Source organism: Myodes glareolus, chromosome 13 (assembly GCF_982192425.1).
Source record: "Myodes glareolus chromosome 13, mMyoGla1.1, whole genome shotgun sequence".
NCBI classification, from domain to species: Eukaryota; Metazoa; Chordata; class Mammalia; order Rodentia; family Cricetidae; genus Myodes; species Myodes glareolus.
The window spans coordinates 52,705,007-52,732,612 of NC_142038.1; the positions used below are offsets into that span (position 1 = coordinate 52,705,007).

Consider the following 27,606-nt stretch of genomic DNA (forward strand, 5'->3'; position numbering starts at 1 on the left):
AGCTGTGGCTGAGAGCTGACACCTCGGTGCACAAGCAGGAGGCACAGACAGAGAGAGCTACCTGGGAATGGTGTGGGTTTTTGAAACCTCAAAGCCCTCCCCAGTGACACACCTCCTCCAGCAAGGCCACAGTTCCTAATCCTTCGCAAATAGCTTCACCATCTGGGGACCAGTTATTTCAACACATGAGCCTCCGGGGGGGTCATTCTCATTCAGACAACCACAGAAGGGAATTAGTGAGCTTCTACTGATATTACTATGTGCATTTTTAAAAAAATCCCTCTATGTTCCTCAAGGCTAGTCTAGAACTTCTGGACTCATGCAATCCTCCTTTCTCAACTCCCAGAAGAATAGGACTACAGGCATGTGCTACCACATCTGGCTATATGAAAGACCCTTAGGTTAATGAACAAGTCAGTGATGCTTAGCAGTACACATCTGTAATTTCAGCACATAGTAGGTGGAGGAAGGAAGATGAGGAGTTCAAGGCCAGCCTGAGCTCCATGAGAACCTATCCCCACAAATCAATCAAACAACAAATAAATGTTAAGTATCTTCCTGTAACTTGGGGGGGGGGGGGGTGTTAAGGATTGAACCAGGGCAAGATTTATCCCTACAGCACTCTGCATGTGATAGTTAAGAGCATCTAGTTTATAATTCAGAATTTTTCCTGAGCCTGATATTGTTTTCTTATCTATAAAACTGTGGCGACAGAATGATAGAAATACCATAGCTCTGATTTTAAAATTCAATCAGATTATATTTGTAGAAGTACACAACACTTCATCAGGTAACCTCTCAATCAATACTGACTGCTTTTTCCCTGTTGGGGCGAGACGGAGGGTGATAAAGAGGAACGGTTTTCCACGCGGGGTAGTGCATCTTAATATACTTCAAGGAAAAATCCCAGGGGAATCTGCGAATTCGTTCCAGGATACATCCATCATTGCCATCCCCAGGCAAAGAGTCTTCCCATAAGCCACACCCCTTTCATGCTTCGTTAAAGATGAAACCGCTAAGGTGCATAACTCTCGCTCTTCTCCATCTTTTCTTGCTACGAGACCTCAGGCCCCCACTCATCAAGTCCTTTATTTATCTTCCTTCACCTTCTCGTTCTAGTTTACCTCTCTCTATATCTCTTGCCACTCAGGGTGTAATTGTCTCTTTCTCCCCACCCCGCCCCACATAGCCTTTTCGGCACATTACGAAGAAGGTTTGTGACTGGTTGTTTCGGAGCAAGGCTAAGCCAATGAGAGGCAGACCTTTTCGGCTTTGCCGAGCAATTATTGTCGACGCTGATTGGCTGGAGCGTCCGAGGGAGGAAAATGGCTGCGAGTACCTCGGTAGTCTCTGTGGCCACGGCAGGCGCCACGGTACCGGGCGTGTCCTCTAGCGCGGATTTCTCAGACTTGCGAGAAATTAAGAAGCAGCTGCTGCTCATCGCGGGGCTCACTCGGGAGCGGGGTCTGCTTCACAGCAGCAAATGGTGAGAGGTCGCGGTCGGATGGGGCGGTGCTGGATCTCGGCCTCGGGCGGGGGGCTCGCGTGCTGATGCAGTTTGCGTGGTGTTCCAGGTCCGCGGAGTTGGCCTTCTCTTTGCCCGCCTTGCCTTTGTCCGAGCTGCAGCCGCCGCCGCCTCTTACAGAGGTAAGGACATCGTTACAGTGGCGTTCCCTAGCCACAGAGGGATGCGGCCCAAGAGGTCCCCAGCGTCCTGTCACTGGAGGAGAGCCCTCTGCTCAGTGGAAATGATGTAGCTGAAACGCCAGCGTTTGAACTCGGCCTTACGAACGAGTTCATGTGTGGGGGTGGCTTGTGCCTTGGAAGATGTAGTCTGTGCTGTTACTTAAGCTGGGGAGAATTGGTAAACAATTATTGTTTGAGATTTCAGCCTTGATGGGGTTGAAGGGATGGCACAATGGTTAAGAACCTCTGTTCGATTTCCAGCACCCTCAGCAGGCGTCTCAAAATCTCTTGCAACTCCAGCTCTTCAGGGGGTCCCACACTGTGTTCTCCACGGGTACCCACACTTATGCGGTCTATGGATACACATGCATACACATAAAGAAAAAGAAATCTCTTTTTAAGAAATTCATCCTTGGCCTGGAGAGCTGGCTCATCAATTAGCACTTGCTCCTCTTCTAGAAGAGCTGTATTTGATTCCTAGTATCCACAGAGGCAGCTAACAAGTTACCTGTAACAAAGTTCCCGGGAGATCCGATGCTTCTGGCGTGGGACAGCACCAGGCATGCATGAGGTGAACAGACACGTTCAGCCAAACCACTCACACACAGAAAACAAAAACAAACAAAACCCTGGAGCCTTTAGGGTGTGAGGTCAACTCGGACAATGCTAATAAGAAACATGAAATAAGGTTTTTGCAATAGAATGAAATCATTCTTCTACACTGTAACTCTTCGCGGCAAATTGATTAAGAGTCTGGATTTGGGCTGGCCTGTGTCACATGCTTTTAACCCCACTCAGGAGGCAGAGGCAGGTAGATCTCTGCGTTTGAGGCCAGCCTGGTCTACAGAGCAAGTTCCAGGACAGCCAAGGCTACACAGAAAAACCCTGTCACATTCCCCTTCCCCGAAAGTGTTCTAGGCACATACGATTCAGTAAAATCAACCATTCTCGTTAGCAGCAGGAGGTAGAGTGCAGGCGACTTGCAAGCAGGTTTTCTTCTGTATTTCAGGCATGTTCTCTACTAAAACCATCAATGTTGGCAGGTGGCAAGCTTTCTGCAGCTGGGTGTGGTGGCTCATTCCTGTAATTGCAATACTTGGGGTACTGAGGCAGGGGGATTGCCAATTGTTTGAGGCCAGCCTATTGAGTAAGCACCTACTTCAACCCTCCCACTCCCTCCTAAAAGTGACAGCCTTTTCCGTTGTCGATAATATTAATAAATTTCCAGTTTCCTAGAAGCAGTAAAGCAATGAGGCATATAGTATTTTGTATGAGCTTTTAAAGTCACTGTGATTTGCATCTGTCTCATTAGCTTGTATTTCTCTGTGCTGTCACAGTGCCTAGGCACATGGTTGTCCTTAGCAGGATAAAGCTGTGTTGAATGAGTAAACAATGAACACTCTCAAGCAGAGAAGAGCTTCAGTAAATAGCCCCTTCTCGAGATTTCATGTCACTTGGGCCAGATAAGATGCTGACAACTTGAGTTGGACTCCTGGACCACACAAGATGAAGGGAGAGAACTGACTTCTGAAAGTCTCTATGTACTCTCTCTAAGTAAATGCAAAATACATAAATAATTTTTAAGAACTCACATAACACTTACAGACATTATAAATGTTAGCTATTGGTGAGTTTAATAGCTTCCAGGTTGCTACGAGATATGTTGACTTAGAAGCCTCTTTGCTGAATTGTTGAGCACGTATTTACTTATTTTTCGCTAGGAACTGTCATGGAAGAAACGTTTAAGTCTAATTTTGCCTTGATCTGTAATTTAGAGTAAACATTAAAACTTAAGGTATTTGGTTTTTGTTTTGTTCTCTTTTAGGTACTGGATCTAGGACCTGTGCTAAGCAAGCTCTCAACACTGAGCTGTATTTTATATTATCAGTTCTCTTTTTACTTAAACAAAAACATTTGTTTTCATTTTATGTATCTGGGTGTTTGCCTGTGTGCGCGCACGCACAGCACATTCGTGCCTGGTGCTTATGGAAGCCAGCAGATGGCGTCAGATCCCCATTAAGCTGCCTCGTGGGTGCTGGGATCCAGACTCAGGTCCTCTGCAGGAGTAGCCAGTCCTCTTACCAATTGAGCCTTCTCTCCAGCCCCACTCTTTGTTTTGAGATGGGATCTCACTGAGGGGCATTTTTTGAGACAGGGTTTCATTATGTAGCCTTGTGTGCTAGACAGTTTAATGTCAACTTGATGTGGGAGGGTCCAGTCCATTGTGAGTAGTGCCATCCCTGGGCTGGTAGTCCTGGGTTCTATAAGGAAGCATGATGGGCAAGCCAGTAAGCAGCACCTCTTCTGCATCAGCACCTGCCTCTATGTTCTCCCTGCTTGAGTTCCTTCCCTCACTGCTTTGATGATAGGGAACTGAAGTAAAATAAACCCTTTGCTCCCCAAGTTGCCTTGGTCATGGTGTTTCATTACAGCAGTAGTAACCCAGAGACACCCTGGCTGGCCTGAACTTGCTTTGTAGACCAGGCTGGCCTCAAACTTACAGAGATCTGCCTGCCTTTACCTCTCGAATGTTGGGATTAAAGGTGTGTACTACCATGTCATGTACTGATCAGAAGATGACTTTTGGGAGTTGGTTCTCTCCTTCTACCATGTGGGTTCTAGGTATCAAATTCGTGTTTTCAGACTTGGTGCCAGGCTCCTTTACCCATTGAGTCATCTTGCTGGTTCTAAAATACAAATGTAAAGACCATATAGTCCAAGTAGTAAAATTTTCTGAGTTACATAGGTACATGAAAAGTTAGGAATATTATTTTATGTGTGTATGTTTATACAGTTTTGCATAACCATTTTGGTAGTGTTTGCTGGTCTCAGACTTAATATGTACACCAGCTTGGCCTTGGGCTTTTAATGATCCTCTTTCCTCTGCCTACTGAGTGCTGAGATTATGGGCACCATATCTGTCTTGGATGAATTTCATTATAATTCACGTAAAATTTTATTTATTTCCTTATTGTATATATATGTGCATGCATGCATGCCATGGTACATATATGGAGGTCAGTAAATAGCCTACAGGAGTAGGTACAGTTTTCCTGTCCTGAAGCCACTCTCAAATAATCACTCACAGGCTTAACATAAATTATAAATGCTTGGCCAATAGCTCAGACTTATTACTAACTATCACTTACAACTTAACCCATTCCTATTAGTCTAATGCTGCCCCAAGGTGCTTCGCTTTTACCTCTATCATATTTTGAATGTCTGACTCATTGCCCATCTGGCTGGCGACTTCTCTAACTCCACCCTTCCTCATTTCATCATTCTCAATTTGACTTTCCCACCTAATTTTATCCTGTTTAGCTATTGGTCAGTCAACTTGTTTATTAAACCATTCATAGTGACATTCACACAGAGTACAGAAGGATTATTCCATGGCCTGCAGGCGTTGGTTCTCCTACTGTGTGGGTCCTGGGAATTGACTCAAGTTTTCAGGCTTGGTGGCAAGTGTTCTTAACATTCTGAGTCATCTTGCTGGCCCCAACAAACCAAGACTTGTGTGTGACAAGCAGGCATATTCACCATTATAATAATGAAGATGACCTTTTTTTCTCCCCTCAAGATACCATTTTCTCTTCTCCCTGCCATCCCCTTTTCTTTTTGCTCCTTTTGACTTTCCTCCCCTCTTCTCTTGTGATAGATACTTTACTCATTGAGCCAAACCCCCAAACCCCTACCTACCTTCCTTCTTTCCTTCCTTTTCTTCTTCTTTTTGTTTTTCTTTTTCTTTTTTTGAGACAGAGTGTCATTGGCTGTTCTGTAGACCGGGCTTGGTTTGAAGTCACAGAGATCTGCCTGCCTCTGCCTCCCGAGTGCTGGAATTGTGCCACCATGCCAGGCCCCACTTTTTATTTGGAAAAAAAAATACTTTGGAAAAAAAATTCTTTGCCTTTACAGGTGATACATGTATTAAAAACTACTGTATAAATGCATGTATTTACATATTTTGGGGGAGGAGAAATAGTTTTTCTTTTCCTATATCTTGAAATTAATGAATATGCTTTTTAAGGTGAACTTTGACTGTCTTAGTCTTAACCACTCACATAACCTTGTTTATTCTAGGAGGATGCCCAGGATGTGGATGCCTATACCCTGGCCAAGGCCTACTTTGATGTTAAAGAGTATGATCGGGCAGCACATTTCCTGCATGGCTGCAATAGCAAGAAAGCCTATTTCCTGTATATGTATTCCAGATACCTGGTGAGGTTCACTTTAAGATGTTATTCTGCCTTCAGTGAAACATCTGTATTTAGAACCAAGAGGAAAAATTTTAATTTAAAATAAATTATATATACATATGTGTATATGTATATATGTGTGTATGTATGTATGTGTGTTTGTGTGTGTGTATATATACATACATATGTGTGTATATATGAATGTTTTATGTGCATATATTTATGTGTATCATGGGTGGGCCTGATACAAGCAGAGGCCTGAAGAGAGCATTGGCTCCCTAAAACAGGAGTTACAGATGGTTATGAACTGTTATGTGTATGCTGGAATTTGAACCTGGGCCATCTGGAAGAGCAACCAGTGCTCTTGACCACTGAGTCATTTTTATAGCCTTGAAAAAGTTTAATTTTTAAATACCTAGGTAGTAGGTCACCAAGTGAATATGCTTAATGACAATATTGCAGTAATAATAATAATAATAATAATAATAATAATAATGGAAGCCAGCCTGGTGGTGCATACCTTTAATTCTAGCACTTCGGAAGCAGAGGCAGGTGGATCTTTGTGAATTTCTAGCAGACTAGGGCTACACAAAGTCGAAAAAAAAAAAAAGAGTAACAAAGTTTAAAAAAATAGCAATGTAAAAAAAATGTAGATAGGGTGATTACTAACAGGATGACAATTTTCTTTGGGTTATTGCATTGATACTACTGCTTAAGAATTGGTAGGGTGCGGTGGTGTCTATAATCTCCATATTCTAGATGCAGAGAGCTAAGGATTCCAGCAGGTTCGAGGCTATCTTGGTCTGCACAGTGACTGGTGAGTTCCAGGCCAGGTAGTGGTGGAGATCCCAACTCAAAACAAAGGCCTGAAAGCAGGACACGATGTACACACGTAGAGCCCTAGTGCTTGGGGTGCCACACAGAAGGAGTAAGAGCTTGAGACCAGTTTGTGCTACATAGTATGATCCTGTCTCGGTAAACAAACAAAAAATAAAAAAAGAAAGGAGCCCCCACCCTAAAAATTCTACAATTGAGTTTAAAAAGTCTCAGTTGATTTAAAGTTTTTTAAACTCACTTATCACTCATTTGTAGTGTATTTATTATTTCATTAAACATTTTGACAAAAAGAACAATACAGCCTTGTATGGCTGGTCTCTATTGAAAAGTCTGGGTCAGCTATGGCTATAATAGTGAGAACCTGCCTCAGAAAACCTAAATAAGTAAGAAATGACAATGAAAGTAAAATTAATATTGTATTTGTAATTGTTTTGGATACTGTCCTACTGTGTAACATAGCCCAGGCTGCCCTGGAACCGTTATTCTGCCTGTACCTCTGCAGAGTGCCGGGTTTACAGGCATGCACTACCACATGCCGCTTTTCTTGGGTTTTCTTTCTTTTTTTGTTTTTTTTTTTTCCCAAGACTGGGTTTCTGTGTGTTGTCTTAAACATTTTGGAACTCATTCCATAGACCAGGCTGGCCTCGAACTCACAGAGATCCGCCTGCCTCTGCCTCCTGAGTGCTGGGATTAAAGGCATGCACCACCACCACCCTGCTGGATTCTCATGTTTTTGACTGTCTATAATTCATCATTATATTTAAGTCTTTGGTGCTCAATGTACTCCACATTTAGCCAGTGGGAACGCCTGAATGAATAGTTGTTTATAAGGCAGGTGTTATTTTGCGAAGACTTTAGTTAGCCTTGTAGATAGAGTCAGGTTGCTGCTTTTAGGAAGCATTTAGAATAAGGTGAGAAACCTGTTTATTGATTCTCCCCCTCTCTTACAGTCTGGAGAGAAAAAGAAGGACGATGAGACAGTTGATAGCCTAGGTATGTTTTTTCTTTTTCCTGTCTAACCTTTTGTACTAAAAAGCAGGTCTGCATACTTAGATGCTATATAGGCCATTGTAGGAACCATAAGTAGACTCCATGGCTCGTGATTTATCTCAGTTTCGGGTTGTCCACCCAGCTCCACCTCTTGGTTGCTGTGGGATTTGGCTTGCTTCCCTTAACCCATACTTGTTTTCTGCAACCTAAGGTGGACAATTCAGCTTTAATTGAAACTTGAGATTTGTGATGACTGCACACCAGCCATCATCTTGAGTAAATGGGTTGTGTGAGGGGTTGCAGGAATAATTTTGGTTGATTATAACAGAAATGTGTGTGTGTGTGTGTGTGTGTGTATGAATATTCTTTCCTCAGATGAATAATTCTTTCTCTCCTAGGACCCCTAGAGAAAGGACAGGTGAAAAACGAGGCTCTCCGAGAGCTGAGAGTGGAGCTCAGCAGGAAGCACCAGGCCCGGGGACTCGATGGATTCGGCCTTTACCTGTGAGTGTTACCAGGGGTTGGCGCTTTCAGCAGCATGTTTGCCCCCTTGAGGAGAGGAGAAGGGAGGAGACATTCTCGGGCTTTAACCTCCCTGGTGGCTCTGACTTACTTTCCCAGGTATGGGGTGGTGCTTCGGAAACTGGACTTGGTGAAAGAGGCCATTGATGTGTTTGTGGAGGCTACTCATGTTTTGCCTTTGCACTGGGGAGCCTGGTTGGAGCTGTGTAACCTGATCACAGACAAAGAGATGGTAAGTTGACATAAGCTTCATGGGAAAATGTGCTAATCTTGGTAGTGTTGTGGGGAGAACATGCTCTCACTGTGAACTTCTTTCCCCAGCCCCTTCGCTGTTCTGTTTGTGTGAACTTGCTAGGTAGCTTAGGGTTTATTTAACCTGGTGGTTCTTCTGCCTGCACGTACCTACCTCCCTGGGAGCATAGGCATGTACTCTCATGTCTGGCTTTTTGTTTGTTTGAGACAGAGGCTCTCTATGTAACCCTGGCTATCCTGAAACTCTGTGTAGACCAGGCTGCCTCTGTCTCCCATGTGCTGGGATTAAAGGTATGTGCCTTTATGCCCTGCCCTGAAATCTTTTTTATTAGTTACTGTCTGTGAACTTTGTTTAGTATTCATTTTGTCCTTTAGTAGTTGATAGAACAACACACTTCCTTTTGTTACTCCTAAATTGCTAAAGGTAGACCAGGCCTGGTGGTGAGTGCCTTTAATCCCAGCACCTGGAAGGCGGTTCTATATGAGTTCAAGGCTATCCTTACACAATCCTTCTGTGTATTGAAGTCCAGGCCAGCCAGGACTAAGACCTTGTTTTAAAAACTACAAAAACTAAAGGTGGGTTCATTTTTCTGTTCCCCCAACCATGGTTTGTACTGCTAACTCAGTGTCTGGAAATATATCTTTATTTGTATTCCCACTCCATGAGGCTTCCCTTGAAATCAAATTATGCAAAAGCAATTTTTTCATCTTGCATATCAAAATCTCTCTTCTTTTTCCTATCAAATTTTTTCTTCCTTTCTGCTTGATCATTATTACTATCACTACTCAAGATACCCTGAGTTTGGGTGGGAGTGGTTACTATTGGTTCTGGACATTGTAGGCATTAATTCCAGGTCCTTCCCTGAGCTGAGAAAGCTCTCCACCTCTGACGTGCATTGTAAGTCCAGGACATCCAGTCTCAACACCTCCAAGTCTGTCGCCGCCTTTCTCCTGTTTCTCGTGTGCTATGGTCGCTTTTCTATGGGAATTTCCTCTTGGCTGCTTGTCACCTCTCCTAGCATCTCAGATCTGGATTACTTAATTAATAACAGATACTTTCTCTCCAGCTTCTGGAGAATTTTCTCTTGACTGCTTGTCACCTCTCCTAGCATCTCAGATCTGGATTACTTAATTAATAACAGATACTTTCTCTCCAGCTTCTGGCTTACAGCACTCTTCCATTTCCAAGTTATCCTGTACACAGTTTCTAAAATTCCTTTTTTAAGAATGTTTTTAAAAAGATTTATTTAGTTTTATTTTATGTGTACAAGTATTTGCCTGGGTGCGTGTATGTGCACCATATGTGTGCAGGTTGCCCAGGGAAGTCAGAAGAAAGCATCTGAATCTCTAGAATTACAGGCACCTGTGAGCCACCCTGTGAGTGTTGGGACGGAACCCAGATCTGCTGCAAGAGCACCCCTACCCCCTCAGAGTGATCTCTTTATGTAGCCTGGCTGACCTGAGCTCTCTATGTAGACCAGGATATCACAGAGATCCACTTGCCTTACCTCCCAAAGAAGAGACAGAGTTTGTCTGTGTAGGTCTGACTGTCTTGGAATTTGCTGTGTAGTTCAGGCTGGCCTTGAGCTCACAGCCATCCTCCTGCTTCTACCTTCTGAGTGGTGCTAGGATTAAAAATGTGCACGACCACACATAGCTCTTTTTTTTTTTCTTTTGGGTCCTCGAGACAAGGTTTCTCAGTAGCTCTGGAGCCTGTCCTAGGACTTGCTCTGTAGACCAGGCTGGCTTCGAACTCACAGAGATCCTGCCTCTGCCTCTGGAGTGCTGGGATTAAAGGCGTGCACCACCGCCGCCTGAAAAGATGGTCTCTCTGTGAAGACTAGGCTGACATCACATTCATGGCTGTCTTTCTGTCTCAGCTTCCTGGGTACTGGGATTACAAGAAGGAGACATCTTAAAACACTTTGGGCAGAAATTTTCAGTAGTTTCTTAACTGTATCTTGTTTTCTAGTGTGTGATGGGGTCTACTTTTTTGACACAAAGCTTCCTTAAACAAAGCTAGTTTTAATTACTGTCCTCTTATTATTGCCCTTGGCTGGAATGCTGTTTCCCCTCTTCTCTCTATTCTATCTAGATTCTACTTATTCTCAAATTTTGTGTTTTGTTTGTTTGTTTGTTTGTTTAAGTCTATCTTACTGGGCCATTCTCTCCTAATTATGCTTATGAATCAAATTCAGTGAGATTACCCTGTATTCATTTGTAGATGTTCTATTAAGATTTTAGTGATGAATTGTTTTAGAATGCAATGATCTTTGGTGTTGTTTTGGGAGAAAGACCAGATTATACTAAGTGTGTCCCTCTCTCCGGGTGCTAGTTGAAGTTCCTGTCTTTGCCTGACACCTGGATGAAAGAATTCTTCCTGGCTCATATATACACAGAGTTGCAGCTGATAGAGGAGGCCCTACAGAAGTATCAGCATCTCATTGATGTGGGCTTCTCCAAGAGCTCATATATTGTTTCCCAGATTGCAGTTGCCTACCACAATATCAGAGGTGAGTGAACAAGGGTGCTGGGATGCCGACAGACTTGGGGTGCAGTTAGCTGGGTTTTGAACTCTGCCTTCTCTCTTTCAGATATCGACAAAGCCCTTTCTATTTTTAATGAGCTGAGAAAACAAGATCCTTACAGGATTGAAAATATGGATACATTCTCCAATCTTCTTTATGTCAGGGTAATTTGTTCCTCTTGATTGAGCTTGATGAAGCTCCTGGATTAGATATCATGTTTGCATTAGCTAAAGAATAAACACCTTCTGGGTGCTTCCTCAGGCTTACGTGATCTTCCTCTTTCTTCCCAGAGCATGAAGTCTGAATTGAGTTATCTGGCACATAACCTCTGTGAAATTGATAAATACCGAGTAGAAACGTGCTGTGTAATTGGTGAGAGTTGGCTACTTTTTCTTTTAAGATCTCTCTCTCCCCCTTTGTTGAGACAAAGTCTCTATATGTAGCGCTGGAACTTGCAGTGTAGACCAGGTTGGCCTTTAACTCACAGAGATCCCCTGCCTCTGCCTCCCAAGTGCTGGGATTAAAGGCGTGCGCCACCACCATTATTCTGAAAGTTATAGTTCTTAACTATATAACTATATAAAAATTAGTTCTATAACTTTTAGGACAGTGAACCCCACTGGAGGAAGTGGGTCACGGGGGAGGAGGGCGTAGTGCTGGGATTAAAGGCGAGCACCACTACCATGCAGCTGGTTTTTTTTTTCTGTTTTTAATTTTAAATTTTATGTGTGTAGATGTTTTGTTTGCATGTATATCTATGTACCGTGTATATACCTGGTTTCTATAGAGACGAGAAGAGGGCTTGGTCATTGGACCTGGAATTCTAAGTAGTTGTGAGCAGCCATGTGGGTGCTGGACATTGAATTTAGGTCCTTTGGTTCACAGCAGTGCTCTGAACTGATGAGCTATCATTCAGCCCCATCCTAGAGGTGTTGAGAGAGGGTCTCTCTTACCCTAGCCCAGAATGACCTAGAACCCTTTAGTCCTTACTGGCTTGTAACTCATGATAGTTTTTCTGCTTTTATTTGTGCTCACGCCTTGGCCTATGAGTGCAGGTGCCCACAGAGAATAGATGTGTCACATCGTTCTGGGCCTCATGACACAGGTGCCCTCTAAGGGCAGTGTGCACCCTTAGCTGCTGGCTGCTGAGGCGCCTCTCCAAGAACTCCCTTTGGCTTTCTTTTGTTTTTCTGAGATAGTTCTCTCAGTTAGCTTCATCCTGCTTCAGCTTGGCCTGTAACCAGTGGAGGATGACCCTGAACTGCTGATTCTTCTAACACCTCCCAGAGGCCGAGCTCACAGTGTGCTGCCCCACCCAGCTAGTATTTGGTTGTTTGTTTTCCAGACAGGATCCATATCTACCATTCACTGTGTGACTGTGGGTGACCTTAGCCTCCTGATTACTCTCAAGCATTGAGATTGCAGGTGTAGGTGTACTCGCTTTGTTTTTTTAAAAGACACAGTCTGTCTCCAGAGCCCTGACTTTCCTGGAACTGACTGTGTAGACCAGGCTGACCTAGACCTCAGAAACATCCTCCTGCCTCTGCCTCCTAAGTACTGGGTTTAAAGGCATGACCTGTTTTCCCTGGCAACAAAGATATTCTTATAGAGGGCATGAAACCCTGTTGCTTTAAAGCTTCTAGGTGAACATGAAATTGAGTTTGAACGCAAATAATCAGACATAGAGTAGAAACAGAATATAGTTAATTTCTAATAAAACCATTTTAAAAGCATACCAGGAATTTTTGTTGATAACAACTTACCAAAATGGAATCTTTTATGTAATAACTTCAAATTTTCATTATTTTATTTAACAATATCTCATGTTCTCTGCAAGTTAATATATATTGAAATCTATGTTTCACTGGCTTGTTGTGCACATATAATTTATACATAAGGGAAATTTTATTTTGATTTTTGAGGTAAGGTCTCAGCCTATAGCCTAGGCTGGACTGGAATTTACTGTGTAGCCCAAAGTGACCTGCAGCTCTAGGCAGACCTGCCTCATCCTCCTAAGTGGGATCACTACATCCAACTAAAGGGGGCAGTTGTGGAATTTTGTTTTGGTTGTTGCGCTTTTTCTCTTTATTATACTTGTTTGAGTGTGTGTTTTTATCCCATATATAACAGTGGTTCTCAGCCTTCCTAGTGTTGTGACCCTTTAATACAGTTCCTCATGTTGTGATCCCCCAGCCCAAAAAATGTTTTAATTTTTTTTTTTTTTTTTTTTTTTTTTTTTTTTTTTTTTGGTTTTTTGAGACAGGGTTTCTCTGTAGCTTTGGAGTCTGTCCTAGAACTAGCTCTTGTAGACCAGGCTGGCCTCAAACTCACAGAGATCCGCCTGCCTCTGCCTCCCGAGGGCTGAGATTAAAGGCAGGCGCCACCGCCCGGCAAAGAAAGGTGGTTCATGCATTGTTTTTTTGTTTTGTTTTGTTTTGTTTTTTGAGACAGGGTTTCTCTATGTAGCTTTGGAGTCTGTCCTGGAGCTCACTCTTGTGAGCTCACCAGTCTCTAAAATTATTTTTATTGCTATTGTTATGAATTATAATGTAACTGTAATGAAAACAATGTTTTCATAAAACATAAAATAAAATAGGAATAAAAATAGTCCTAGGTTGTCCTTGTGAAAGGGTCATTCAAATCCCAAAGGACCTGTGACCCACAGGTTGATAACTACTGATAAAAAATTACACACATATGTCAGATATGATGTAAAAGTAGTTAAATTATATTCTTACCTATGCTCTTTATTTTTCTGTACGTCATGAAAATCCCTTCAAGTTGGAACTGAGTTCAACGGTAGAGTGCTTGCCTAGGCCCCAGATTCATTGTTCAGCACTAATAAATGAAAAAATATAGTTTTTAAAAAAGAAGGAAACCCCTTCAAGTCTCATGACAATTTGACTTGGTTCCTTAAAGGAGGAAAAGCTTTATTGGGACGGAGAGCCAGCCACAGGACTTGCTGTGTTAAGTTCATGGCTGAAGGGAGTTTTCCAGCAACATTGCAGTCTGACTCCATCAACCTAACAATTTTCCTTTGTTTTTCCCATGCCCCAGGCCACTGGTTGACTTTCTAGCTTATAATTTTGCCTCATAGGAAGTTTATGTAAATGATTTTTTCCCCTGGCTGCCTAGAGCTTACTATGTAGACCAGAGTGGCTTCAAACTCACAGAACTCTGCCTGCTTTTTCCTCCCAAATGCGGATTTAAAGCTTTTCCCACCCATTCATCCAACACGCTTTTAAGACTCACAAATGTTGTAGCATCTAAAGCAATCTGTTTTCTTCCTGGATTGGGTCCCATTGTTTAGCTCTACCATATTTGCCTATTCATTCACGACTCATGTTAAGACAGGTTAGCTTTTAGACTCTTAAAATCTTTTTTTTTAATGATTTATTTATCTTTTATTTTATGTGCATTGGTTTGAAGGTGTCAGGTCCCCTGGAACCAGATTTTCAGACAGTTGTGAGCTGCCATGTGGGTGCTGGGAATTGAACTCGGGTCCTCTGGAAGAGCAGTCAGTGCTCTTAACCGCTGAGCCATTTCTCCAGCCCCGACTCTTCAATTTGTCTTTTCACAGACAGTTGTAATAGAATGCTATGATTCTTGGTTAAGAAGCTCAGAGCTCTCTACCTTTTTAATCCTTTTGAGAAATTCCTTTGAAGTCTAGGTTGAAAATGATCTAGTTTAGAATCACTAATCTAAACAAATAAAATTCAAGTCAGGCGTGGTGGTGTACTCTTTTAATCCTAGGAGGCTATCCTGAACTATGGCGTGGGTCCAGGACAACCAAGGCTACAAAGAGAAACCTTGTCTCAGAAAACAAAAACAAATAAATACCAAACTAAAGAATGCTATGGAAAAATCTCTCTCTCTCTCTCTTTTTTTTTCCTGACACAAGGTTTCTCTGTAGCTTTGGAGCCTATCCTGTAACTAGCTCTTGAAGACCAGGTTGGCCTCAAACTCACAGAGATCCACCTGCCTCTGCCTCCCAAGTGCTGGGATTAAAGGCAAGCACCACCACTGCCCAGCCTAAAATTCTTATATTACAAAATGTATATAAGTGCTGTATCTGTAGAAGATAAAATAAAGAAATGAGGGGAACAGTTTTTAATTTTTTATGTTTATATTAATTTATCTTTAAGGGTTTATTTATGTTTATTAGTGCTTGCCCATATGTATTTATGTATGTATGTCATGCCTGTATCATGCCCCCTGGCACTGGAGTTATGGGTAGTTGTGAACTGCTACATGGGTGCTGGGAATTGAACTCGGATCCTCTGGAAGAGCAGCCAGTGTTCTTAAGCCACTGAATCATCTCTCCTGCCCCTTTATTTTTATTGATGTGTACGTGTGTGTGTGTGTGTGTGTTTACTGTGAATCATTTTGTTTTTTTCTTTATCAGGCAATTACTATAGCTTACGCTCCCAGCATGAGAAAGCAGCCTTATATTTCCAGAGAGCCCTAAAGCTGAACCCTAGGTATCTAGGGGCCTGGACGTTGATGGGGCATGAGTACATGGAAATGAAAAACACATCTGCTGCTATCCAGGCTTACCGGTGAGCGTCCAGTTGGGTTGGAGGGACGAGTGGAACAGGAGGAGCCTCCGCTAAGCCTATGTGTTGCTAACCTTAATTCTTTTGCCATGTTTCTGTTTTGTCTATTTTCTTAGACATGCCATTGAGGTCAACAAGAGAGACTACAGAGCTTGGTATGGCCTTGGACAGACCTATGAAATCCTTAAGATGCCATTTTATTGCCTTTATTATTATAGACGGGCCCACCAGCTGCGGTAAGTTGGTTTCTTGACAATGTGGAAAGGGTTGATAAGATACCAATTCTGTCTCAGAACTAAAGGGTGTGGGTCTGGTCATTTTTACTTAGTTTCTCTACTAGTGGGTTTATCGGATAATTATAAACACAAAGTATGTAATTAAATGAAGCATTAACTGAAGAACAGTCCTTGCATAGATTGGGAATAGTGTGAAATAGTAGAGACTAACCTTTCATGTGAGGACTTGAGGTTTTGGTAAAGTCTTTGCTCTAACTATTTGTTACCCTTTTTCATAGTCCCAATGATTCTCGTATGCTGGTTGCCTTAGGAGAATGTTATGAGAAACTCAATCAACTAGTGGAAGCCAAAAAGGTACCTCAAATTTTGGCCTGGAGAATTTAAGCAGAAATATGTTGTTCAGAAGGACATTGAGCTGTACAGTGCTGTAGTCCCCTCCTCCCACATATTCTGATCTGTGTGTAGCAAAGTCTGAATATTTTGTAGGTGCATAGGATAAAAGAAATGTAGGCTGAGATTATCAGTGTGAATGTCTACATGTATAGCCTGGACCTATATAACAGGAAAAATGCTGTGTATTGTGTAAGCCTGCATTTCTAGAAGGCTTGCGTGGTCTTAGCGTTGATGTGATTAGTTGTTGTACATGGGCAGTGTCAGAAGTGACCAGTTTATTCTTCAACAGTGTTATTGGAGAGCATATGCTGTGGGAGATGTGGAGAAAATGGCTCTCGTGAAGCTGGCAAAGTGAGTGCAATGTTTCTGATACTTGTGCTGGTTTTCCTGAGGTCGTGTCATGAGTGTGGGCATGGAGCAGGGTGTGGAAAGGGTGTGGAAACACTGGTTCTGCAGTCGCGCACAGCTCATTTCTTTTCTCTGTTGTAGATGAATCCAGGACCTTATACATGCTAGGCACGAAGTTATATTCTGGCTTTAGCCTCTTGACTCTAGAGAGTTCCACTTCACCTTGAATTGGAATAGATTTCCTATTAGGCAAGAGATGAAAAATGAACTAAAAAAGATCTGAGTGGACTGGACATGTAGTTGAGTGGTCGAGGACTCGCCTAGCATGCATCAGGGCCTGTGTGCATGGGAGAATTGCTCAGAAGTAGTCAGCTGTTGGCTGTCGCTTTCATTCTTACCAGTGTTAGCAGGAAATTTTTGCAAGGGTATATTATCCAATTACCAGTTTAAGTCAACTACTCTTTTTTAAGAAGTTTTTAAATTTTATGTATATGTTTGTGGTATGTGCATGTGGAGGTCGGGGACGCCCACCATTATGTGGGCCCTGGGAATTGAACTCAGTATCAGGCTTTGTTTCAAGTGCCTTCGAGTGCTAAGCCATCTCACCTAGCCCTTATGTAACTTTTTTTTTTTTTTTGAGGCATGGTCTTACTATGTAGCACTGGTAGACACTTTGCTTTTTGTTGTTGTTGTCATTTTTTGTTTGTTTGTTTTTTAGGAAAGGGTTTCTCTGTGTAGACCAGAGATCCCGTCTCTGCCTTCCTAGTGCTGGTGGATTGAAGCCGTGTACCATAGTAATCACTTAATAGGCACTGATTGTATTCTGGGTCTCAACATGTTATTTATGTTAAAATTTACTTGTTTATATGTCATTTCAGGTTTTATTTATGCTTTTACCTTTTAATATCTGACTTGCTTTGTGGTCTTTTATTTAAAGCCCAATTTCTTTTGTAGGCTTCATGAACAGTTGACTGAGTCAGAGCAGGCTGCCCAGTGTTACATCAAATACATCCAAGATATCTATTCGTGTGGGGTATGTGTCAGAGCATGAGAGCTGTGTCACTGACGGGTTCTTGTCACCTCAGTCATGCTTGCTTTCCTTATCTAGGAAGTAGTGGAGCACTTGGAGGAGAGCACAGCCTTCCGCTACCTGGCCCAGTACTATTTTAAATGCAAGTTGTGGGATGAAGCTTCAACTTGTGCCCAGAAGTGCTGTGCATTCAATGATGTGAGTATTGGATTCTAAAAGGTTTGGGTTTCAGGACAAAACATGTGGTCTTTACATGGTTTTGCCGGGAAGCTTACTTTGACTTGTGGGAGTCATCCATTACTTCCTTTTTTTTTAAGGGGACAAGACTCCTTTTATTTGTAAGGAATGTTCTGAACAGTATTTTAAGAACCAGCTTTTGAGAATAGCATTGAACACATTTTGAAACAGCTGTGACTTTGTTTCAGACGCGGGAAGAAGGTAAGGCCTTGCTCCGCCAGATCCTACAGCTGCGGAACCAAGGGGAGACGCCGAGCACTGACACGCCTGGTACCTTTTTCCTCCCTGCCTCCCTGTCTGCAAACAACACGCCTACACGCAGAGTTTCTCCACTCAACCTGTCTTCAGTCACGCCATAGTTGACAGCTCTCAAGGCAGCGCACTGCTAGACCAGTATTAAGCCTTACCTCCGGTAAAGAACAGCCACACCTGTTCTCCCAAGGACCTAAGCTCTTCTCATTTTTACAGATAGAAACAGCCTTGGGGACAGCCTACGGAATCACCTTCAGAGGTAGACAGAAATATGGCGGAGGACAGGTACTGTCTGTCTTCTGTCAGCCAGCACTTCTCCCTTCTATTCAGAATAGCAGGTCTTGGCCCTCCCATAGTCTCCCCACCTCCAAAAATCCCTTTTACAGCACTTTACCATAAGTGATGCTACAGAAACAAGGTTTAATGCTGCTGGAGTGGGATAGGCAAAGGGGGGAGTAAAGACTATCCTGCTTGTCTTCTGGTGTAGTGAGGTCAGGTGTTGACAGGGTTGTCTGTGTAGCCTACGATGGCATCACAGGCATGTGTTGTGAGGCCTGGGTAGACTGACCTTCGTTGTGCAGTGTGGTCTCTATTCTGATGTCAGAGATTAGGATTAGAATGTAGCTATTCATATGATCTTTGGGAGACAGCTTTGGAAGGGAGTCTTCTAAGACCTTTCAAGTGGAAGTCTGTGAGCATGAACTGTAGCTCATATTGAGGGCCAGGATGGCTACAGCATCAGCTATACCCTGACGAAAGTCAACACAAGGAGACCAGATTACAGATAACTTTGTGGACATTTGAAAATACCTTTTTTTATTTTAGATATTAAAATTCATGCTGATATCTTTTAGTTAATGCTTGATGTAATTGTTTTTTCCTTTTATCTCCAAAGAATACTTTGTTTTCAACCTTGTCTGCAAGGTTGAGGGAATCATCCTCTGTTCTTGTAGTTTCAGATACACTTGAATGTTTGTGCTATATGATGCTAGTGATCATTCTGTGTTTAAGATGTAATCTTCCTTCTCTTGTGCTCAGAATATTTTTATTCCCCTTTTACTTTTGAAACTAGCTGTGCATGGTGGTGCACGTCTTTAATCCTAGCATTTTGAAGGCAGGTGGATGTTTTGAGACTAGCTGTCTACCCAGCAAGTTCCAGGCCAGTCTGAGCTACATAGTAAGACCTGTCTTGAAAAAAAACCCAAACAAACAAAAAACAAAACAAAACCTTTTGAATGAATATGTATCGCCATTTGACTCATTTCATAGTGCGCCTTAGGCTGGTTCCCATTGCTGTTCCTGTCCAAGGGTCCAACGGACCAGATGGTATTTATATCAGTTTCTGTCCCCCTTTTTATATTTTTCTAAGTTTGGAATCCAAATAAAAGCATAAAGTGTCTTTATTCAGTATAATATTTGTGCATGAAAAATGAGATTATATATGTGATTATAATATAATAATTCGTGATACAGTTCAGGAGATATACATACATATATATATATGGAGCTTAAGAGACTTATAAGTTGAGCAGCTCACCAACTTTAGGGCAACAAGCATGTGTCTTCATCCCCACAACCTTAGTATTTTTTGCCAAAAGGAGATCTGAGCAAAGGAGAGTGCCGAGAGCGCAAGATCCGCGTGTAAGGGCCACTGTCCGTTGAGCTTTGGCAGGTGGGTGTTCGGGGAAGTAAGTTGCGAAGGAATGGCTTCTTTCCTGGGGGTTGATGATTTGGTTGCTGGTTTTCCTGGTTTGTTCCCAACCGCTTTTTAGCAGAAGCCTGGCCTTGGAGCTTCAGCACAGTGTGATACTGCTCAGCAATGCAGGCTGTCTTTTTCTGAAGGTCCAGTTTCACTAGCATCATGTTATTCTGTAGCTCAGCCAGGGTCTGGTTCTAAGAAACATAAAAGTTAGAGATTGAACCTTTAACCCCAGCATTTCTACATTCTAGGCCAGCCAGAGCTACACAGTGAGACCCCATCATCTTCTAAAAACATTTCAGTCTGCCCTAGGTATCAGTCTAAGAAGTGAACATTTCTGTTTAGCCTTTTAAGAGCTCTGGCATCAGTATACACCAACGAGAAATGTCATAGCTTAGTGGTAAAGTGCCTGCATAGCATGCATGAGGCCCTGGGTCCCACCCCCACCATGACAACTTTTCACTAGTACACCTTTCTCTTCTGTTCTCAGTTCAAGGCCTTCTCACATAGACAATGGAAGGGGCTGGAAAGGGGAGGAGTATCTAGGCTGCCCTCACCTGTTTGATTAAGATGTCATCACAATTGGTCAAGGCTTGGCGAAGCTTTCCTGCCCCAGTGCTGTGACAGCAGGCCCTTTCTGCTGACTGGAGAGACTGTCCTATTTTCTGAAGCTCTATCCTTAGCATCCTTATATTCTGAAAGAGCAGGAATCAAGAGTGTGCCAAAACCAATCACAGCAGCCATTTGACGACAGACTCAAGGCTGGGGGCTGGTGAGATGGCTTAGCTGGTGAGGGCACTTGTCCCCCACCATTCTGACAATTCTTGACATTCTGAGTTAAATGTTAAATCCCAGGAAGCCACATGAAACCCATGTGGCTTCCATATCACCACACACAAATAAATAAATGTAAAGTAAGAACAAAAGCTGGCTTTCTGAATGAAATAGCCATTCTCAGAGGACACACATACAAACCCAAATACAAAACAAAAAAGCCAAAAAAAAAAAAAAAAACCAAAAAACCAAAACCCTCTCACATAAATTCCCTTTGATAACAGAAAGGTTACATACCTTCTGGCCCTCCTCTAACTTCTTATCCACATCAATGGTGAAGGGCTTGGCTATGGCTGGTGGTTCCAACATTTGCTGGTACTTTTGCGGTTCTGAGAGGTTAACACAGAATATAAACACATTTAATACATGGCTTTTCAGCTTTGGGCTTACCTCTTTAACAGCAGCAAGCAGATGGAGTGAGATGTGGGTAGATGTAGCTTGGAGCTGGAGCCAGAGGGACTGAGTGAATGCCAGCTCTTCCCCCACCCAAGCCCACTGTTGAGCCTCCACCTTCTTTCCTCACCTTCAGTGGTAGAGATTAGCTCTGCTTTGCATTTTTCTAGTTTAGCTTTAGCTTCCTGGAGCTGCTGAGTGGAGGCAGAAGCTGCCAGCCTTTGTGACCGCCGTAAGGACAGTTCAGACCCTGACATTTGAGCCACTGGTTGCTGTTTGGCTTCCTGCAACAGAGTTTCTAGCTCTTCAATTTTTTCATCCCGCTCCTAAGAGGGAAGCAGAGAGCAAAATTCTGTCCAGGGTCAGAGAAATAACCAAAGGACCAGATTAAATGAACTTTTTTTTTTTTTTTAATTTCTTTTTTGAGTTTCTCTGTGTAGCAGTTCTGTCCTGGAACTTACTTGGTAGACCAGGCTGGCCTAGAACGCACTGAGATCTGCCTGCCTATACTGGGATTAAAGGCCTATGGCACTACTGCCCGAATAAATGACATAAATCTTGACGCTAAACCCTGAGTTTAAATTCAGTTAACTACGAGGCACTAAGAGAAATGAAGAAAAATGAGTTATATGCCTGTTCTTACTAGAGTTTATAAAACTTAGGTAGGTACATGCACCTTTAATCCCAGCACTCAGGAAGCAGAGGCAGATGGGTTTGAGGTCAGCCTAGTCTACAGAGAGTTCCAGGAAAGCCAGGACTGTTACACAGAGAAATCCCGTCCAAAAAAAAAAAAAAAATCAATCAATCAACCAATCAATAATTAAATATAAGTAAAATTTTGTTCATCTCAGACAACCAAGTGACATAAGTCTGCATGGCAGTCGGGACTGGATGGGGCAAACTCACCTGAATCTCTTCTTGGTAGAAACTTGTCAATGATTCCTTGAGGATCTTCAGCTTCTCTTCATACATTTCCTCCAGTAGTTCCTTTTGGTTGTCCAAATGCTCACTGACAGAAGAGGGTAGTGAGGATTCTGAGTGAAACTGAGGGACAACCCTGTGCCCCAGTCTTCTGTCCCCTCTCACAGGTGACTCACTAGAAGGGGCCACTCAGCAGTACCTGCACCATTGCTCCCGCTGCTGCATCTGTTCTACCATCTCGTTGCAAATTTCCTCGCGGAGCTGCATCTCTAACTGCAGCTTTTCTTGTCGTTCTTTTAAAAGCAGTGTTTTCATGGCTTCCACCACCTGCAGTAGCTCCTAGGAAGAACGTACCTGTCAGAGATCTTAAGATCCTTCTGCAGTAAAAGGCCTGAACCAATCTGGAGCACCCTATGGAAAATGTGCAGCCATCAAACTGCTATCCTAGAGACTTCTTGTATTCTCACCTCCTTGCCATACATAGAGATGTCAGCTTCATTTTCAGGATGGTCATCAAGGTCTGAGTCAGTCTTGACCCCTTTCTGTAAGCCAGGGGATACCTGAAGACTATGCTCCTTGATGAATGAATGCAGGGATGGGATTCCCAAATTCATAGGTGGGGCATGCACAAGCTAGAGAAGGAAAAGAAAAACTTAATTGGTTCGTTTACTAGTTTCTAAGAATTATCTTAAGGTTGCCAGTCCAGATTAAGTACAATCATCATGCCTATAGCTTCATACCTGGCTGGCAAGGGCTGAGAACTTGGCTACGTGAAGAGTCTCATCATAATTAGATGCACAGGGATTCACATTGACAATCATACATGAACGGCCTCGACCTGTGAAGAAGCCTTGAAACACACGAGTCAACTTGCTGTCGCGGAAAGGAATCAGGTTCTGCTTTGACCTTGCACAGAATCAGAAAAAATAGCACTATGAACATACTGGCACTTCCAAACACCATCCTTAGTGGTGAAGTAGAACTGACCCAATCACCAAGCCCCAGGCCATCCTAGCCCACAGCTTACCGGTTCTGCTGATTTTGCCGCAGGGCAGCAATACAGCGGCCCAGCGTATGCAGAGAAGTGTTAATGTTTCCTGCCTCCTTTAGCCGCTCGCCACTCTTTTGATCTTTGCAGCGCTCTGAGCCAGCCAAATCACAGAGTGACAGTCTGGATGGAATAAAGTGTAGGACCTGATGTAAGGAACTCATAGCTTATATAATTCTGGGAACAGCTAGTTCCTTTGAGAATTATTACCCTTTGCCCCTATAACTAGGTGACCAAGATGATCAAATTACTAAGTGGAAAAACTTACTCACTGATCTTGGGCACTATATCCCCTTCTCCCTGAAGATGCAAGATTCTGATTGAGAAGATGCTGTGACTGAAAAGGAGAAGAGAAAAATCACTATCATGTTACCCATGATCAGGTTGAGGGCTAAAGCTTCCTAGACACTGAGAAGAGTTAATTCTCACAACTCACCTGCGACTAGAGTTGTGGTTCAGGTGGGTGCTGGCAAAACTCTGGTTCTTACGACCCACTTTCAGGAGTTTCCAGGCTTCCTCAACATCGCGAACATGGATCCAGTTGAGGTCTGGGGCCAAGAGGTGGGAACACTTAGCCCCCTTTTTTCCCTACATGCCTCCAGGTTTTCTACCAACCTCCTCTACCTTTGTATACCTTTCACATAAGGATTGCCATTCTGATCCTCACACAGCCGCAGTGTCTGTCTCTTATGCTGATGGTTAGGTGGTTCTAACAGGTCATAAAGCAATTCATTGTAGATCTCAAAGAAGGAGATCCAAACAGAGAAGCGGATGTCTGCTGGGACACTTACTGGGGCAGTGTCTGGCTGTGCCCATGAATGACTTGTTACTGTGAGAAAAATCAATGTGTAGGTCATTAACCACGGAGCAGTTCATCTTGCCTTGGTCTATAGGAACTTCAAAAGGTGGATTTCAGGTTTTAATCTCTGACCTACAGCCCTTAGAGCTATTGGGGTAGGGAGTGGGTCCCCACCATTGCCCAGCACAGCCCACGTATACGTACCGTCCAGCTGGCTACTGCTGCTGAGCTGACTGGTCGAAGAGAGCCCGGCAATGCCACTGTCAGAGCTGGTGCTGGTACCTATCCGACTGTCAATGTGGACACGTTTCTTCAAGGAGGTGGACAGCTCCTCCTGAAGGAGCAAAGAGAAGATAAGCACAAATCTTTCCTCAAATCTGTACCCTTTATCCCAGCTTTATTACTACTTTACCTCTTGGAGGCCTCCAGTTAGTAAGGATTGCTTCTTTATTTCCTCCTGGCGAATCTGTTTGCTGTCTAGCCAGATTACTTCACTGGAAAGCAAGGGCTTCAGATCAGGTGTCGGATGAAGTTGGCCTTGGAGACTATTAAAGATGAGAGCCAGGGACCGGGGCAAGATCCCCCCATCCTTAGTAGTACCTGGAAGAATATCAGAGATAATATCTTTTATTCAGGCAATCAAAAGGTAAAGACAACCATTAGATGCTGGTTAACAACCCTGCTCAAGCTTACTACTTACCTTGAACTGTGTACGTCTTCCCCGAGTTGGTGACTCCATATGTGTATATGAGCCAGTTCTGCCCTTTGAGTACATCCTTTACCATCTCCTTCACAGTCAGGTTGAAGAAGGGCGCCTGGCCCACTTCTGGCCCAAATATCTAGAAACAGACCTGTTATCAGAGGCCTGCCATACTTCACCTGCCACCTGTTTCCTGCGCAGGACTAGTAGGTGTATTCCTTCCCTGGGGTCCTGCTGAACTCCAGCTGTTCCTAAATGTCGAAGACTCAGTCACTCTCTGCTAGTCCCTTCCAAATTAAATACCTAATGCTATTGTGACACTGCGTACAAGGGGATAAATATCATTGGTTGTAAGCATGGGTTTGGAGATGGCTGGCTGGATCTGGATCCCAGCGCTGTCTTCCCATTTACTAGCTCTATGGCATCAGCAAAATACCTTCACTGTACTATGAGCCACAGTATGCTTCTCAGGGAAGAGGTGATAACATCAGCAGGAATGAATGTACATAAAGTACCTAGCACACTGATTAGCACATAGCAAGGGCCCCAAAATTAATAGATACATATATAGAGAACTATCACTCAGGTAGAAATCTTTTAAAGAACAAATAAAACTTCCCGAGTGTTGGGTCTAGTTCATACACCAGTATTGCATACCTGGGAAAAGGTGAATTTGTGGGTGGCCTGACCAATTCCCCTCTCAGTGCTCTTCAAGGCAAAGGAGTCTTTGGGTGCTTGTAGCATAAGAGTTTCTGTATTCTCAATATGGACACAGCCCTGAGAAGGTAGAAAGCAGAGGTTAGCACAGTAAAAAAAAATTCCTAGTGAGCCTCTTTTGTACTATACCATTTCACCTTACATCCTCACCTGATCTTCCTGTCGGTCCAACTCAGAAGTTAAAAAGGGTCTGATTCGAAGGTAAACTTTCACCCTCTCTGCAGTATCCTCAAACGGAGTCTGTAACAGATTCCAGCCAGGACACAGAGTTAACTTCTAAGCAAATGGGCAAACAACCCAGTTCCTAGCAAGCATGCTACCAATTCCACATTCCACCTTAAGTAGCCCTGTGCAACTATTCTTTGGTTCCACAATAATTCTAGTGCGCATGAACTTTGTTACCCTTCCCTGTCTCATTACTGTCCTGCAAATCTGGCTTGCTATACCAATGATCTGTGTTAGAATCGGTTGATATTTGAAAACCAGCACACACCATGCATCCTGCTTATAATCCCAACATCCAGTAGGAAGAAATGGGGGAATCAGAAATTTAAAGCCAGTCTTGATTACAAAGACTATTTCAGAATAAACAACTTTTGTTTATTTAACTTAGGTTCTCTGGCAAGAAGGGCTCTTAACCCAATCTTAATGAAAATTGGGTTAGTAAGATGGCTCAGCTTGCTAAACAAGCCTGCCAACTTGAGTTCAATCACAGAAATCCAAAGTTGTCCTCTGACTTCTACATGTACGTATCCCCCATCACATATCCATCCATACAAAACATACATCCAACAATAACAAGAGTAGGCATGCCTGAATCCCCATTTCATCATAGTAATTAGGAGACCATGAACAAAGTTTTGAAGGACGAAACTAAATAGCAATTGCTTCATTTACTCAGCAGATATTTAGAGAATGTCTCTCTACTCCCAAGGACACTGAGTTCTAGTTAGTGAAGAGATACTGCATCTAGTGGCTAGAGGCCAGAAATGCCACTAAACATCTTGCCAAGCACAGGGCAGCCTCTCTCCAATAAAATTTGGCTCCAAACATGAATAGAGCTATTACTGAGAAATTTTTGGCCTACAAAAGAAAGGCTAAAGCTTTGGCAGCTATAATTACTAAAACATGAATTCCATTCTACCTAGTTAAGGCCACCACGGTTCTGGGCAAACAATTGTATGCAGTGCTGAGATTTGAACCTAGGACATACCAAACATGCATTCTCACATCCTTGTACCTATGATTTAACAATGGGGTATCTCGTGACTATAATGTCAATAATATTCTTATGGATATAAACTTTATTTTCCACTTGTTTGCCCTCTTTTGTGTTTTGATTTTTTGAGACAGGGTTTCTCTGTGTAGTCCTGGCTGTCCTGGCACCAACTTATTATGTAGATCATGCTGCCCTCAGAGATCCACCTACCTCTGGGATTAAAGGCGTGGGCCAGAAGGCCCAGCTTTGCCCTTAATTTTTAATTGATCTTTCACTTCTTCGGGATTAGTGGTCTTTGATCTCATACTACCTTGAATAAAGAATTGTTAAGCTGAGGCTATCATTTTCTGCCCCTAAGCCACTCAACTCCTTTACCTGTTTGTCCTCCAGAGAGGTGGAGATGACAGAGCAGTCTGACAACAGGTCCTTTCGAACCACAGACATCAGATCTGCAGCTGTGGATTCAAACATGGGGGAGACAACAACATCCTCATCGGACAGTAAGCCCGCTGGCGGAGAAAGGATCCCGTGAGACATAGCAAGAGAGTCAGCCAACGTCTAAAATAAAAACCACAAACAAACAAGAAACAAGAGTAAATGGGTCGAAGAGCATTAATGCAGAAAAACTGCAAACCTGTAGGTTAACAATTCCCTGGTGAGTGGAATAACCTTGCCCAGGACATTCTGTCGCGACTACATACCATTATCAGACAAGAGGAAGAGAATGAGAAAAATAATTCAGCTAGAGGCTGCATTTCTGAGGGCGACTTGGCACCAAGAGATATCTAGCGTTCCCCAGAGTCTGTCTACAGGCCTACCAGTGCAGGTGTGCTTCAGGATCCCTAGGGTACTCTTCCAACCTCACTCCAAAGATCACGGTGAGAACTCGGGAATTAGAAAAGACACGAAGGAGTTCTGTGGACTATGCCACGCAGGCAAGAGATGATAAACCGGGCTCCAGCCTAAGCGCACTTACCCGAAGACGGTCTACCTCGCTGCTTCTCGGATCCCAGCTTCCACCCAGCAGCAGAACCAAGGCTCTAGCTAGCGGAGAGCACAACTCCGCCCACGAGGCGCAGCTTTGTTCCTCTTACAATGTTTTAAATTGCGCGCTGAGCTCGTCGGGCCAATCAGAAAGCGAAGGGGGGCGGAGACAACCGGGAGACTGCTTCTGCTTCTGCTTGACCTCTAGTAATGTGGGTCCGGGTTAACA

The 27,606-nt window shown here is 43.2% G+C and overlaps 2 protein-coding genes across 2 annotated transcripts; one reads left to right on the forward strand and one right to left on the reverse strand.

Moving 5' to 3' along the window:
• The first annotated feature begins 1,294 nt into the window (after positions 1 to 1,294).
• Positions 1,295 to 19,466, forward strand: Cdc23 (cell division cycle 23). Its single transcript, XM_048442483.3, has 16 exons — positions 1,295 to 1,486; positions 1,575 to 1,647; positions 5,767 to 5,904; positions 7,670 to 7,712; positions 8,108 to 8,213; positions 8,331 to 8,463; positions 10,819 to 10,996; positions 11,078 to 11,175; positions 11,302 to 11,383; positions 15,417 to 15,570; positions 15,684 to 15,803; positions 16,082 to 16,157; positions 16,486 to 16,547; positions 17,499 to 17,577; positions 17,653 to 17,772; positions 18,000 to 19,466. Exons 1-16 carry the CDS (start codon positions 1,326 to 1,328, stop codon positions 18,168 to 18,170), a joined length of 1,794 nt encoding a protein of 597 aa, XP_048298440.3. The 5' UTR covers positions 1,295 to 1,325; the 3' UTR covers positions 18,171 to 19,466.
• Positions 19,446 to 27,520, reverse strand: Kif20a (kinesin family member 20A). The gene is made up of 19 exons (XM_048442482.3): positions 27,370 to 27,520; positions 26,769 to 26,951; positions 25,325 to 25,414; positions 25,115 to 25,234; positions 24,458 to 24,596; positions 24,170 to 24,357; positions 23,962 to 24,091; positions 23,593 to 23,787; positions 23,395 to 23,506; positions 23,227 to 23,295; positions 22,938 to 23,081; positions 22,651 to 22,816; positions 22,378 to 22,542; positions 22,110 to 22,249; positions 21,896 to 21,998; positions 21,120 to 21,315; positions 20,834 to 20,925; positions 20,320 to 20,457; positions 19,446 to 19,956 (listed from the first exon to the last, which is right to left on the reverse strand). Exons 2-19 carry the CDS (start codon positions 26,928 to 26,930, stop codon positions 19,642 to 19,644), a joined length of 2,664 nt encoding a protein of 887 aa, XP_048298439.3. The 5' UTR covers positions 26,931 to 26,951; positions 27,370 to 27,520; the 3' UTR covers positions 19,446 to 19,641.
• Positions 27,521 to 27,606: the final 86 nt, after the last annotated feature.

Excerpts from the sequence above, each read along its gene's own strand:
- Kif20a (XM_048442482.3), bottom strand. The coding sequence starts at position 26,930 with ATGTCTCACGGGATCCTTTCTCCGCCAGCGGGCTTACTGTCCGATGAG. Across the intron at positions 23,296-23,394 it reads AACCACAACTCTAGTCGCAG|TCACAGCATCTTCTCAATCA; the intron begins GTGAGTTGTGAG and ends TCTCCTTTTCAG. Across the intron at positions 22,543-22,650 it reads TCTCAGCCCTTGCCAGCCAG|CTTGTGCATGCCCCACCTAT; the intron begins GTATGAAGCTAT and ends TTCCTTCTCTAG.
- Cdc23 (XM_048442483.3), top strand. The coding sequence starts at position 1,326 with ATGGCTGCGAGTACCTCGGTAGTCTCTGTGGCCACGGCAGGCGCCACG. Across the intron at positions 7,713-8,107 it reads TGAGACAGTTGATAGCCTAG|GACCCCTAGAGAAAGGACAG; the intron begins GTATGTTTTTTC and ends TTTCTCTCCTAG. Across the intron at positions 15,804-16,081 it reads AGACGGGCCCACCAGCTGCG|TCCCAATGATTCTCGTATGC; the intron begins GTAAGTTGGTTT and ends CCTTTTTCATAG.